The sequence below is a fragment of the Botryllus schlosseri genome, chromosome 9 (assembly GCF_051294905.1).
Source record: "Botryllus schlosseri isolate E-star chromosome 9, Bs_hap1, whole genome shotgun sequence".
In the NCBI taxonomy this organism is placed as follows: Eukaryota; Metazoa; Chordata; class Ascidiacea; order Stolidobranchia; family Styelidae; genus Botryllus; species Botryllus schlosseri.
Genome location: NC_137244.1, coordinates 20,277,652 through 20,290,309, shown reverse-complemented (window position 1 = coordinate 20,290,309; position 12,658 = coordinate 20,277,652). Strand labels below are relative to the sequence as shown.

The 12,658-nt window shown below is 38.0% G+C and overlaps 1 protein-coding gene across 6 annotated transcripts in view; it reads left to right on the top strand.

Moving 5' to 3' along the window:
- The first annotated feature begins 410 nt into the window (after positions 1 to 410).
- LOC145445944 (small G protein signaling modulator 2-like) overlaps positions 411 to 12,658 on the top strand; it is a 22,473-nt gene continuing 10,225 nt past the window's right edge. Inside the window, exons 1-17 of one of the 6 annotated variants that reach the window (XM_080324109.1) lie at positions 412 to 631; positions 732 to 775; positions 1,640 to 1,715; positions 2,144 to 2,303; positions 2,630 to 2,773; positions 2,829 to 2,896; positions 3,068 to 3,170; positions 3,611 to 3,803; positions 4,417 to 4,589; positions 6,523 to 6,624; positions 8,234 to 8,301; positions 8,359 to 8,522; positions 8,959 to 9,073; positions 9,581 to 9,659; positions 9,726 to 9,784; positions 10,967 to 11,069; positions 11,675 to 11,882. In XM_080324109.1, the coding sequence (XP_080180235.1) occupies positions 601 to 631; positions 732 to 775; positions 1,640 to 1,715; positions 2,144 to 2,303; positions 2,630 to 2,773; positions 2,829 to 2,896; positions 3,068 to 3,170; positions 3,611 to 3,803; positions 4,417 to 4,589; positions 6,523 to 6,624; positions 8,234 to 8,301; positions 8,359 to 8,522; positions 8,959 to 9,073; positions 9,581 to 9,659; positions 9,726 to 9,784; positions 10,967 to 11,069; positions 11,675 to 11,882 (1,890 nt within the window). In that variant the 5' untranslated portion in view covers positions 412 to 600. Of the gene's footprint in view, positions 632 to 731; positions 776 to 1,639; positions 1,716 to 2,143; positions 2,304 to 2,629; positions 2,774 to 2,828; positions 2,897 to 3,067; positions 3,171 to 3,610; positions 3,804 to 4,416; positions 4,590 to 6,522; positions 6,625 to 8,233; positions 8,302 to 8,358; positions 8,523 to 8,958; positions 9,074 to 9,580; positions 9,785 to 10,966; positions 11,070 to 11,674; positions 11,883 to 12,658 lie in introns of all 6 variants that reach the window. The other 5 variants (XM_080324113.1, XM_080324108.1, XM_080324107.1 and 2 more) reach the window with 5 other exon arrangements.

The window sequence follows — 12,658 nt, the reverse complement described above, 5'->3', positions numbered from 1 at the left end:
TAGCATGCCGTCAACCGGAGGTATTTCGTTTGGTCAAAATAGAAGAAACAAGAAATTTTTCTCTCTTTTCTTTGGTCTTCACGACTCTGTTTACGGCCCCGACAGGTCCTGTTGCGACACCTTACGGATGTAAACTACGACTTGTACCTGTGCGCCTTCTATATTCAGATTAATTCCAGATTGTACACTTATAATAGAGCCTTTATAAATACCGTGCTTGTAAATGTACATTGCATATTGAAGTTCTGTACCTCCAAGAAGCTGTTCAAATGTACATCAATTGCCGATATCTTACTTTCACCGACAAATTTTGTTGTTTCAATGACAGCCTTATCGTTACGGATGCCAGATTCCCCAAAACAAAAAAAAAGAGAAATATTGCAGAAGAAAAAATGAGTCGGATCTGTTTACATTTCGAGTCCGCAGTCGTGGACGCTACTTTAAGACTCTTTGGTTACTAATCATGGGCTGCTGGTGTATAACAGTGGGTCAAAAAACAGTATGATGCTAGTAGAATCGTAATTACGCATACATTAAGAATTAACGATAGCTACAGAAAGTGGACATTATTGGGATTGCGGAAAAACTCATATTTACAGAATGGGACCACTGGAGGTGAATGAAAATTCACGTAAGTATTATTGTCAATAGTATAGAGATAGGGGAGTGTGTTATTAAAATGGGTTTCTGCGAAAATCTACAATTTCTGTTCCTAACGATTGCTTTTTCAGCCAAGGATTATCATGATAAAGTACTGGGATCGGTGAAAGCCCAGGTCAGTATTTTAAGTCAACAAATTTTTCTATGATCGTGATCATTGATAGAATTGAATGACTATAACGGATGAATAATTTATGTTCTACACTAAGGATCTCCATTATATTGAAGGTTCAGGCTGTTTTATGAGACTTGGAAAAGCATACCAAGGCAATGTAATCAAGTTCATTTGTTATATATTTCAAACAAATTCTGAGACTTCCAGTTATACTTTATTAAATAATCCCTCAATACAGCAATTGCCAAGAATGCTCATAAGCCACATTATTACCATCCGAAAATGGTATTGTAGTTTCACTCTACTCACCATTAGATGAAGTTGGTGACATTGACACCCCATTTCGAGATGGCAGACATTGAGTTTTACGGGGAAAAAAGACCGATGCCAGTTCAAAACCGCCATATGCAGGTTACATGAAGAATCGAAGGGTTACACAAAAATATAATTGAAATTTTATATCCGTGAAGGCACTGCTGTATCATAAACACCAGACTGTTATTAAAACAAAGGAAGCATAGAAATATACCAACTTCCATGGTCGTTAGAGCCACTGTTTTCACTTTTTATAACCAATCATTGTATTTTTGACATTTCCGTTGTTTGCGAATAAAATAGTTGCAAGAATAGAATATGTATGATCCATAATATGATATAACGCTTAACAAATCATGCAAGTGAAAAAAGGTCACAGATTTTGAGGTAACGTTATAGAATCAGTTGACCGGTGCGGCCCAGCCTGCTGGTTAAGCTTAATTTTAAAAAGAGGATTGTTATATAATGATAATATATTCACTTGGCTGTAATATCATTGATCAAGGTGCATATGCCAAATCGCTGTCTGTCTCATATTTATGTATATAGGTGAAAGCAATCATGGAAGAGTCGGTGACCAAGAAATTCGTCCATGAAGAAAGTGAACACGTTTTACGGCTCTGCAGTGAGTAGCCATTCTTGTCTGCTGCTATTGATGTAGAAGTGTGTGGAAACTGGAAACCCTTCACATTACTGTATGGGCATTTCACTGTTGCATAGGCTACTTGTGGTTTGTATCAACACATTCACTCCTGTTACAAAGGCCGAAGAATGTATTTCGGTTCACTGCCATACTCATTTTCTCACCAGAATTATAAGTTTTGTTTCATACTGATTGACCATAAACTCGACTGGTTGGATTTCCCCTTTTCCTAGCAACTCGTTTTGACTACTTCCTAGGTTTTCATTGTATCGTGATGAAATTTCTAGTAAGCCGAACTGAACTGATATCCCTGAAGTTATGTTTATGATAAGTGAAATAGATCCTTATATTCATAAGCTACTCGTGCTTTCTATATCGATTTGAAATTTCTTTAAATCCTTATCTTGCAGTAACAATACACTCGTGCCTGCTGAATCGATTGAAAAAAAGGACAGCAGGTTTTTTGAGAAGCAACTCAATCGCTAATCTCTTCAACAAAGTCGGAAAATCGTTGCCCGATATAGCTCAATTAGTTACTAAAATTGAAGAAACTCAATCTACTATTGAAAGGTACACAAACTATGGTTATTGCTATTATTGGTGAAATTAGTAAATCACGTTGATCCATATGATTAGCCTACTATTAATTGTGAATAGTTGCATAGGTTGGTGGATAATTAGTTTTTGATGTAGTTTCATATTATTATTATTATTATTTCAATTGCATTTACTTAACAAGGCTGCTTCGTCAACTTTCTATTTGTTCTCAATTGGTCAATAGTTGCTGGAAATATATCTTTCTATAATCAGGAAGTTTGTTGAGTTTGCAAATATTCACAAATGTTTGGGGTGTACCAGTCTGTAAATTTATTCTATATTTTGCAAATGATTTCCAGGCAGTTGTCTCAAAACGGAAAAAAAGGAAATGTCGTTCGGCCCCAGTCACTGCAACTTCAACATTTGAAATATATTTGGGTGAGACTTGCACTGACCGACAAGAAATTAGACGAAATCTTGGAGTTCTTGGTTGACAACAGCGCGTAAGATATTCCGTCTCGCTCTCTGGTATCAAATGAAGATCGATGTTTCTTTCAGAAAATATTATGAGAGGGATTCGATATTTTCTGATCCTGTGCGAGGACGCATTCTGTCTTCGCTTTTAGGTGAATAATGATTCTTTACTATTTCTCTATTCTGATTTTAGTAATGGATGAACATGAATATTACTTCATGTTAAAACGTCCGATCAGATTTGTGTAGCAAATTTTAATTTGAACAAATCATTTTTCTGGATTATTATTGATTTGTCTTCGGATGTATCTTCTGTTTTACAGTTGGTCCGTGTGCTCTTGAATACACAAAAATGAAAACTTCAGATCACTACTGGTCAGACCCTCCGGCTGACGAGCTTTTGCAAAGGCACAAACTTCATTGCAGGTGGGAAAAGGTTACATTTGGTTATTTTGGTATTTGGCTTGGAACTTCTGATAATCTATTGACATTGATCTATTGCACTCGTATGCCAATAGATGTGAGAAGCCTTTAGCCGCTTTGAGTTAGAGCCTTCAAAGGTGTAGTAGCTACTAGCTATTCAAAGTTTTTTGTGGCCATTATACACGGTAGCATAGAGTTTCAATTGCTGCATTGTGCATTTTTACTGTGTAGCCGTCATCTCGATGCAAAATATTGCATCTTGGACTCCCGTACTGTAGTAATGTATAGCCGATAATGTAGATAAGCTACAAACTTTACTCAATAATTCTTTTTGCCTCAACTCTGCTTGATTGAACAAACTTTTTTAGAAATGATGTATTAATTTTCCTTGCCTATGTGACGTTAGTATTTTGAGTTTGGCCGCAATGTACTAATTTATTTAGTAGAAACGAGGACCAGTCACCTTCAGGACGCCGTAAAAAGCTTCAGTCCCTCTCAAAGTATTCATCAACGGAACCAGAGAAGTCTGGCAACGCTACCGGCACAGGAAGTAATTTCAGAGACTATGTGGAATCATTACATCAAAACTCCAAATCAACGTTACTGTATGGAAAAAATAATGTAGTTGTACAGCCGGTGAGTATCGTGATGTATTTTTCTTTAGTTATGCCAAGTTATCTTACAATTATTACAATATACTGGATCCTAGAATGTGTATTTTTGTTGAAATGCCATAAATGTATGTAATGATCACTGATCAGCTCCCCCTCTGTGCTAAATTGAAAGACTGCACTGCAGCACAGGCTTCAATTGAGAGTCTATATAGATCATTTGGAGATACTCGCCTTCTTGTGGAAGCGTCATACTTGTAAAAGCACTTTTAAAATTTGAACACATGAAATTGGTATTACTTTTGGTGTCAATGTACATTTTACATATGTTGCACCTTGATATGTGTCGAGGCCTCTGTGACAGTGACCTTATGATGTGAGAAAATGTGGTATTGGTCTTGAAATAACAGCTCCTACTACAGGAAATTGCCAACTGTATCGAATCTCATTGTAAAACCTGTCAAGCGTATTTGCTTTCCCTGTATCCAGATTTTGGTATCTGGTATATAATTACCAGCACAGTAGCCTAGTTATTCCCGCGCTGCACACCAAGCCATGAAGTATCAGAGTGGCGAGTAATCGGAAATTGGCACTACAGAGTAACTGTGTGACCGTTAAAAGCCATTCATTCTTATCAGATCGAGGAGATGACACCAATCCACGGATACTTGTCTCTGCATCAAGTTCTGGATTCCCTATTCATCAAGTGGACTCCGAACCAACTGATGAATGTAAATGAACACAGTAAAAGTGTGAATTGCAATCATGACACCGCGGAAATGGAGGAAGGTGTGGAAGAGGAAGAATCAAGGTATCGTAAATTATATGAGAAATCTTTCCTAAATTTGAAACACCCATATCTCAGTTAACTCCAATTTTACATTCTCTTGCGTTCGCTGGGCCTGATTAGAGATTGTTAACAATACTAGCACTAGGAGCACGACCTTTCCAAAGGATTCATCTCATAAATCATGCATGCTATGTGTGTTGGGTAGCCTATATATTGGGATCATGAGTTCAATTTTATATTTCTGTTTGATACGATTAGGAAGGAATTAAGAATACGTAGGCTACTTCATAGGTCTTGTCGTTACTCGTTACTTATTATATCAATTTCATTGGTGTTTTGTTTAACATGCAAAGTAAAATCCCTATTTCATACTTCGATCTGCAATGGGATTGGTGTTTCTTTTGACTATAAATTCGTTCTCAAGTAGTTTTAATTGATAAAATCTGTACACTCTATAATTATAGAACCTGCAGCTGTGTTACGGTGTAGTTGAATTTGAGGTGAATTTTTTAAATGTGTGCTATTACATGTGATTAACCGTCCATACCGGTATTCAGTTCGGCCCGTTTACATGCTGCTTGATCAAATTTCGAGAATTGAGACTTGACTTGTATCGTTATATATACATGTTTGTATGTATTGTGGAGGCAGTTTACTTTGAATTAATTCAAAGACAAGTTGAATAGTAATAATTTAATAGCAAATACCCATATATGCCAGCATCAATATCTTATAACGAGAAAAATAAGGTTAGGTGGGTGGGAACATTCTGTAGGTTTTAACGAATCATCATGATCATGAATATTTTCGGCTGACTCGCATCCGGGGTAATGGTCAGCAACTAGTAAACAAAACAGAAGAAATTTGTATAGTCCAGGGGTGGGCAGAACTGCTTCATGCGCAAGCCGCATGTCAAAAATCTTAGCTTTAAAAGAGCCACAACAGAAAATTTCCAAAATACGGATGTAGGCTGTCGAATGAAGTTTATTATTGTGTGGTGATATGGCACGTCTCCACCTAGGCTGCAAGGTGTTTGAAATCGGGCTGTTATGACCTCTGAGCAGTGCGGGGCAGTGCTGATGAGAATTTAGGGAAGATTTCGGATCGGTAATCTGTAATCTCGACGAAATTTTCCTTGGCCAAACTCTGCAGTTATTGCTAGCATTTACAATACAAATGGAAAAGCCTTATTCACCATTGCTAGCCCTGAAAGAATTGTGACCTGCGCTGGCGTAATTAATTATCAAGTTCATTGTTGAACACGATGAATTATCATTGATTGATGATCACGATCACTGATCAGGCATCCATTGTTGCGGGTGAAACGTTTATGTGATCTCGATTCGAGAGTTCAATTGCGAACAGTCGTGCGTAAACCATAAGGAAAGAAACAACACGAAAACAATACGCATATTGTTAATACGCGATAAAATGCATCAATTTATAATCAGGTTAAACCTCTCTAGCAAAATGGACGAAACGCGTGTGGAATCATTAAAGAGCCGCAGTCAAATGCGGAAAGAGCCGCATGCGGCTCGCGATCTGCAGTTTGGTCACCCCTGGTATAGCCTATCAACAGTCGTATCACCAATTATGAGGTCACATGCATGAAATTTCGATAATCGAGGCCGGCAGATAGCCTAAGCTCAATGTAGCCTACTATTTTTCAATATGAATTTATTATTCAATTGTATACGGAAGTTCTGTCCCTCCAGGAGTCCCGTCATGAATATCTAGCATTTTCTATTCACAATTTTGAACCTACAGTGAACCTGATAGTGGTTAAAATACATGTGAAGTTTGATTGCTTCCCAATTACAAATCGGAACTATGGTATGGTGTGTTAATTCTTGGCAGCCTTGCATGTAAAGGTCGATTTGTTGCAGCTGTAAGTCACAAGGATTCTTTTGTGTTTGGAGATGTGCATGTGTTTGTATCGGTGTTACATTTTTAGACTTCCGTTAGCCCCAAAGCATGATGTCAAGGGTGTAGTGGTAAAACAATCTTCCTCATTCTTACGGCGAGGTCAGGCGGATGAGAAGCCTAAGAATGTTTCGTGAGTATAGTACTTTCTTGCTTGATATCTTGGGAATTTGGGTATATGTGTCTGCAACGTATTTTGTCTTCATGATATTGTCGGTGCCTTCTGGATATCACCCATTTCACTGCACCTGCATGTGGTACATTGTGTATTTGCATTCATTTCAAACAAATTCAACTGTTAGTAATGACCACAGTTAAATGGTATTCAATCCGTGAATTGGGTGTCAATTAGTCGCTACCGGTATTCAAAATATGCCAGCGATACCTTTGCAATATGGATTTTTCGATTGTAGGGCCTGTCTGGCAATTGATTTATTATTTATGGTTGTCACAAAATTGCCTGTGTGAAACAAAGTCCATTCTTGCAAAACCAATTATTGCCCATTTCAATAAGATGTGCTTTGGAGATGAAAAAGTATGATAATCATATAGTCTTCTTCTGCTTACACTTTCTGCATACTGTTATCAGTGATAACACTAGATTGACCGCAAAATTTTCAAATTATTGCTGCCTGCAGAGAAAACGAGTACAGCTACTGTCGTAGTATAGAACAATCTGAATGAAAGACTTAACCGCATTTAACTTCCATGCCTCGCTTCCTGTGAATGCGAAACATATATGCCCGGACGCGGTCTTATGATCGTGTGAAGAATAATACCAACAGCATCAAATCGACTCAACATATTGAAGATTTTATTCAGATTATGATTTAATTGTGTGTGCAAACGACATCTGTAATGCAATGATTGCTTTTAAAATTCATTTCTTATTTACCTTGAAACGATAAATTTCACTTTTTGTAATTTCCATTTTGATAATATATCAGAAACTATAATATAATGCAGTGTGAAGGTTTTTGGTTGTTGTTCTTGCGAAAGTCCTACTGGGTGTTCGTTTCTTGGGAGTTGATTATGTTTGTTTTGAACTTGCTCCTTGACCAATTGTCTGGTTCATTATGAGCCAAAACATGATATTTTATATAGCGTGATTGGTTCAAGGTCACACACTTATTTCCATGCTCTTCATACGTAGAATACTTTTGCTTCCCATGATATAGCTCCGTCTCACACCAAAGCTGTATGCAGCTGGTGATTAGGTATGATATATCATACGAAATGTGTTTCAGAAAATCTCACGGTATCAATTTGGAGCGTATTGATTCCTGTATTCTCGGTTGGCTCTTGTCATAAATTATGCATCAGCCTTGGTTGTGTTTGTAGCTTTGATGTCCGTGTGATTATTGATGCTTTCAAGGTTTCCCCCCCGCTATTTAATTTGTCCCGTTATATTGATTTGATAGATGCTGAAATAATTTTCAAGAGAGCTGTGAGCCGTGAGATCTCTGTGGATTATTTGTGTGATCGGTTTGAGGTTACCTGTTGTTTTTCCCAACATTGATATTATGCTCGACATTGATTATACGCTACTGCGGATTTTGTAAACTTAGCAAAGACTACCAAGTAAGATCACGTCTGATCGATAGCCTGTGCATATATTAATGATTAAATGCATCATAATCAGCTTTTCAATCTTGATTACTCTAAAATATTCTGATACGGAATATGCATACAACTGGCACAGCGTAATCCTGCATCTGACCATTTATTTTTTAAATTTTCAGGTCTTACTGGGAGTATGCAATCAGCGTAAACGTCAAAGACGTTGTGTATTTACATTGTCATCATAGAAGTATGTCACGCGCATAATTTTTTCCATAGTTATCAAACTTATCATATTAATATACAGACGGTGCTAACGGCACATTGGTGCTTGTCGGACAAGATGGGGTGCAGCGTCCTCCGATCTGTTTTCCTCCCGGTGGCCACCTCCTTGCTTTCTTGACATGCTTGGAAACGGGGCTGCTGCCACTGGGACACCTTGACCCGCCTCTGTGGTCGCAACATGGAACGGTATGATTTCTAGTGTGAAATTTTCATACTTGCGGATGTGTGCTCTGGTAGATTTGTGAGAAGTGTTTCATTAATAATATGAAATAGTATTGGATGAAACAAAAGTGTACTCTACGGACCAGCAAAATCTATTTTCAGATGATCTGTGAAACTGATCACTTGCCGTTGGATATTCTGTAAGGATTTCCCAGCATACCAAGTTGAATGAACCTAACTGTATGGTGTCACCATCCCATGTTTGAAGGAACATGACTCGTCACTGGTGTTTGCCATAACCTTAGACAATACTTCCTCTTTTGCCATGCCATGTGGTTGGTGATGTCCGGCCATTAAATAATGATAAAGATGTTGCTATTTTTCCTTCTTAGCTTTGTCTGAACACCATGCTGTTTCTATCCGTAAAACCTATTTTAATACACTTGCTCTTTTTTTTCAGGGTAAAGTGTTTCCAAAATTGCGAAAACGAACTTCTCAATCAAGTACAAGTAGTGATGACGTGGAAGCGACCGATTTTGTCTTTCGTGTCACATCGGGAAATCCGAAAGCGAACTGTGAGAGCCTATGTCAATTTATTTGATAGCAACGCTTTTTGTGTTACTAATAAGATTCTATGAGAAATCAATTATGTACACGGTAGATAATTCGATCAATACGCAGGCGCCGGCATTCTTTTGTACCATGCAAACAAAGCCATAAATCAATAGATCTATAATCTATCTTGGCCTATCGAATGAGTAGTATTTTAAGACCAAGCACGAGCTGCTCATAATTATGTTTAATTGAATGGTTTCTTAAAATCATAATGTCTGTATGAAATGTTAATTATGGCATGTCTAGTTGTATGTTCTTGAGCATGTACATATGTAATGTGCAAATATGCAAGTGAATGTTGTGTAACCGGAACATTGGTGAAGGAATATGCTGTACCTTACCAGATTTATTTCTATTGCATGATAGTAGATTAACTGTTTGTGAAGCGCCTGACATGATTTCAGTCGCAATGATGCCACTCCGCAGTCTGCACCCAAAACGTTCTACCTCAACTTTTCACGCTTTAGATCCTGACAAACCTACCAAACGTCAAGGGATCGCACGTAGCGTTGTGATTAAAAAAAATATCTCCACCCATCATAGAAGGTTGTTTGACTCGTTTGTAACCCGGCCAAGCCATGCACATCTATTGCCAATGTTCTTACTCGGAAGGTACAGTTCTGTCGATCTAGCCACCACAAAGAATTTGCCATTCGACGGATCGATGACAGGTCAAGATTCTGGGTGGTGCATGATGCATGTACGTTTATTTCAATTCAGTTCTGTGTATGTCTCTTGCAAATGCATGGTTATTAGTAATATTTTATGCTTGTTGATGCAAAATAGTTGATTAGGTATTATCTTACAAAATTTCTATTCTCGTTATCGATATTTCTGCTTGTTTCAATACATCTTTTATTCAAAATCTGCTTCTACTGATTTGAATTCTATCAAAATGATCGCAATAGACAGTATTCATCCTTTTGTAGCCCGTTTTCTCACCCTGTGAACTTGAGTTACAAGTCAAATCCAAATCTTGGTAACTCCTGCCCGCACACTAACTTAGTTTCTATTCGTCATTCATCATGGTTGATGGACTGATAACAAGGTGTTCTTTATGGTAACGAGACGGGAGTCTGTTTTTTCTGTTTGGGGATTTGTGACCAGGCTTCCGACGTAGACTGATGCTTGAGATTGAATGTAGGTGTACTGGGACTGGGCTACTCAGGTACACCAGTCATATTGAACATCCTTGGAAAAGAGGTGACTAAAAACAGTCGTATAGCCGATGTTACATTAGTACTAGTATGAGTGGACATAATTGCAATTACACTCTTGCGAAACAGGTATTTGACATTATTCTTGCTAGGTTACCACCCACCACGATTGATGCATCATGACAAGGTTAACTACCATTCATTGACACATGTCATATACCATGGCATTCCTGCTTCTACAGCAGTGGTTCTTAACGTTTACTAACTTGGCGAACCCTTACGCTCATCTTCAAGCCTTCAGCTAATCCCAAATTTCCCCCTACTCTCAACAAAAACGACCGTACTGCACGCGTGATACATTACCATGAAATACGGGTCTACAAAATGACCTGCGCATGAACAATAGCTTTAAAAGAGAAAAAACATTAAAACATGGTTTTCAAACAAAATTTACTGAAAATCAGCGTGACATCTGCTGTATGAAGTGGGTGTTTGTCTTGACTCCAGCCGAACCCCTGAGACTGGCTCAGCAAACCCCTGGACTCAGTATTATCCCCAGTCACACAAACACCAATTGCATTGCATCAACACTGCATGTTTCAGAACTGCCTTAATCTCCTTCCATGCTCCATGTATTTTGGTGTGACTTGAAATTTCTCTCCATAGCTTATCAACAACGATATATTTCACTTGCAGCTCAAAGAACCATCATCTCCGATCCAATCCATGAGAATTTCGATGCTTATGCTATCGGACCAGCTTATACATGCTACAATTCTCAGGATAATTCATATTCTAGGTGAAATTGAATTTTTCATCAACTTTTCCGTATGATGTATAATGTATTCCAAAATTGATAAAAGTATATATTCCATTGATTCACCGTGCCTTTGATTCACTGGTAATAATGTGTGTGAATGAGCTCGTCAGAAACTTCACATATCTCTGGCAAGCATCCTCATGCACATAGGAAATAATGTCGAGGAAAATACCAGGCAATTTCCTGTGTCACACAAGGACAGTGACTTTGCAGTTGGTATGGAACAACTTCATTTCTTGCATTAAATTGAACTTTCTGTTGAATGAATCCACTTTGTGGCTGTCACAACCTCTTATTATTTTACTTACATTGTCTTTATCTTGGTATCAATAATAAAGCTAACCAGAGGACAAAACTACTTAGGGTAAAACTAGCGTTTCATGAGACCCACACCTAACAACTATGCATGTATAACTGCAATGATATATTTACTATCTCGGCCCAATCAAAACTAATGAGGGCACACGTACGATGACAAGCCTTTAAGCTGGGTGTTTGCTAGCACGTGTAGTTGTAGTGTCAATTTCAAAAATATAATGACACTCATTTCAAGAAATAATTCTTGTCTTCCATATTTCCGGCAGTCGCAGTTCCCTCAAAGTATTGTGTCACACAATGCGTCGTCAGATCATTTCAAGGGCTTTTTATGGCTGGCTGGCTCATTGCCGTCATCTGTCGACCGTACGCACACACCTTTCTGCCCTGATCTTGCCGGACAGCTCTCCGCTAGAGGTGGAGCAGGAATCGCCCATCAATTTGGAAGTGTGGAGTTCCTTTCTTGAAGATGGAAAGGTTAGAGTTCACAGTTCCTTCTTATTATATGAATATGCTGTGGTTTGCCACCCAGGGTGGATTCTGCGAATGAGAGATTATGGTGGATGTAGGCCTACTAATCTTGGCTATTGCTTTCAAGGTTTACTTTCACAGCAGTATAATTTATCAACACGAAGATGCATATTTAGTGAGACAACTGATTTCATCTACTGTCATGCTTGTCACACAAGGGGCACACAGATGGTCAGTAACGAAGTACTGCTTTTTGAAGTACGGTATTCCAAGTAGGTTTTACCTACTGACACCACTTCCTCATAGTTTTATTTTTATTTTTTTAGGCAAAACTAAACCTAGAATACTTACTTTTTTACTTACCTGGAAATCACTACTTGTACTTTCACTTGAATGTAAATTCATGTCATTACTTTACCTTGAATACGATGACTACTTTGACCTCCTCTGAGAAGTCTTCGAGTTAGTAAATTATACTCATTTTATGTAGTCTTGATAGCAATTTTTTGCATCACAATTGCTACCAAAACGGCGTTTTGGTTTTGTCAAGTCAAAAACTTTATTGTAACTTTACAAACTAGTCTGAAATATCCGTATACCGGCACTGAAAATCTGTTCCTAGTAAGTTTCTATTCATGTACATCAGTGGATATCATGACATGAATAAATGCAGCCGGATTATCATAGAGTACGAGTTTTTACTGAAATACTGTTCAAGCCAATTTGTCTGCGATTCTACATTTGTATTGTGCTGATAAACAATGTCAGCTTCGACACTTTCT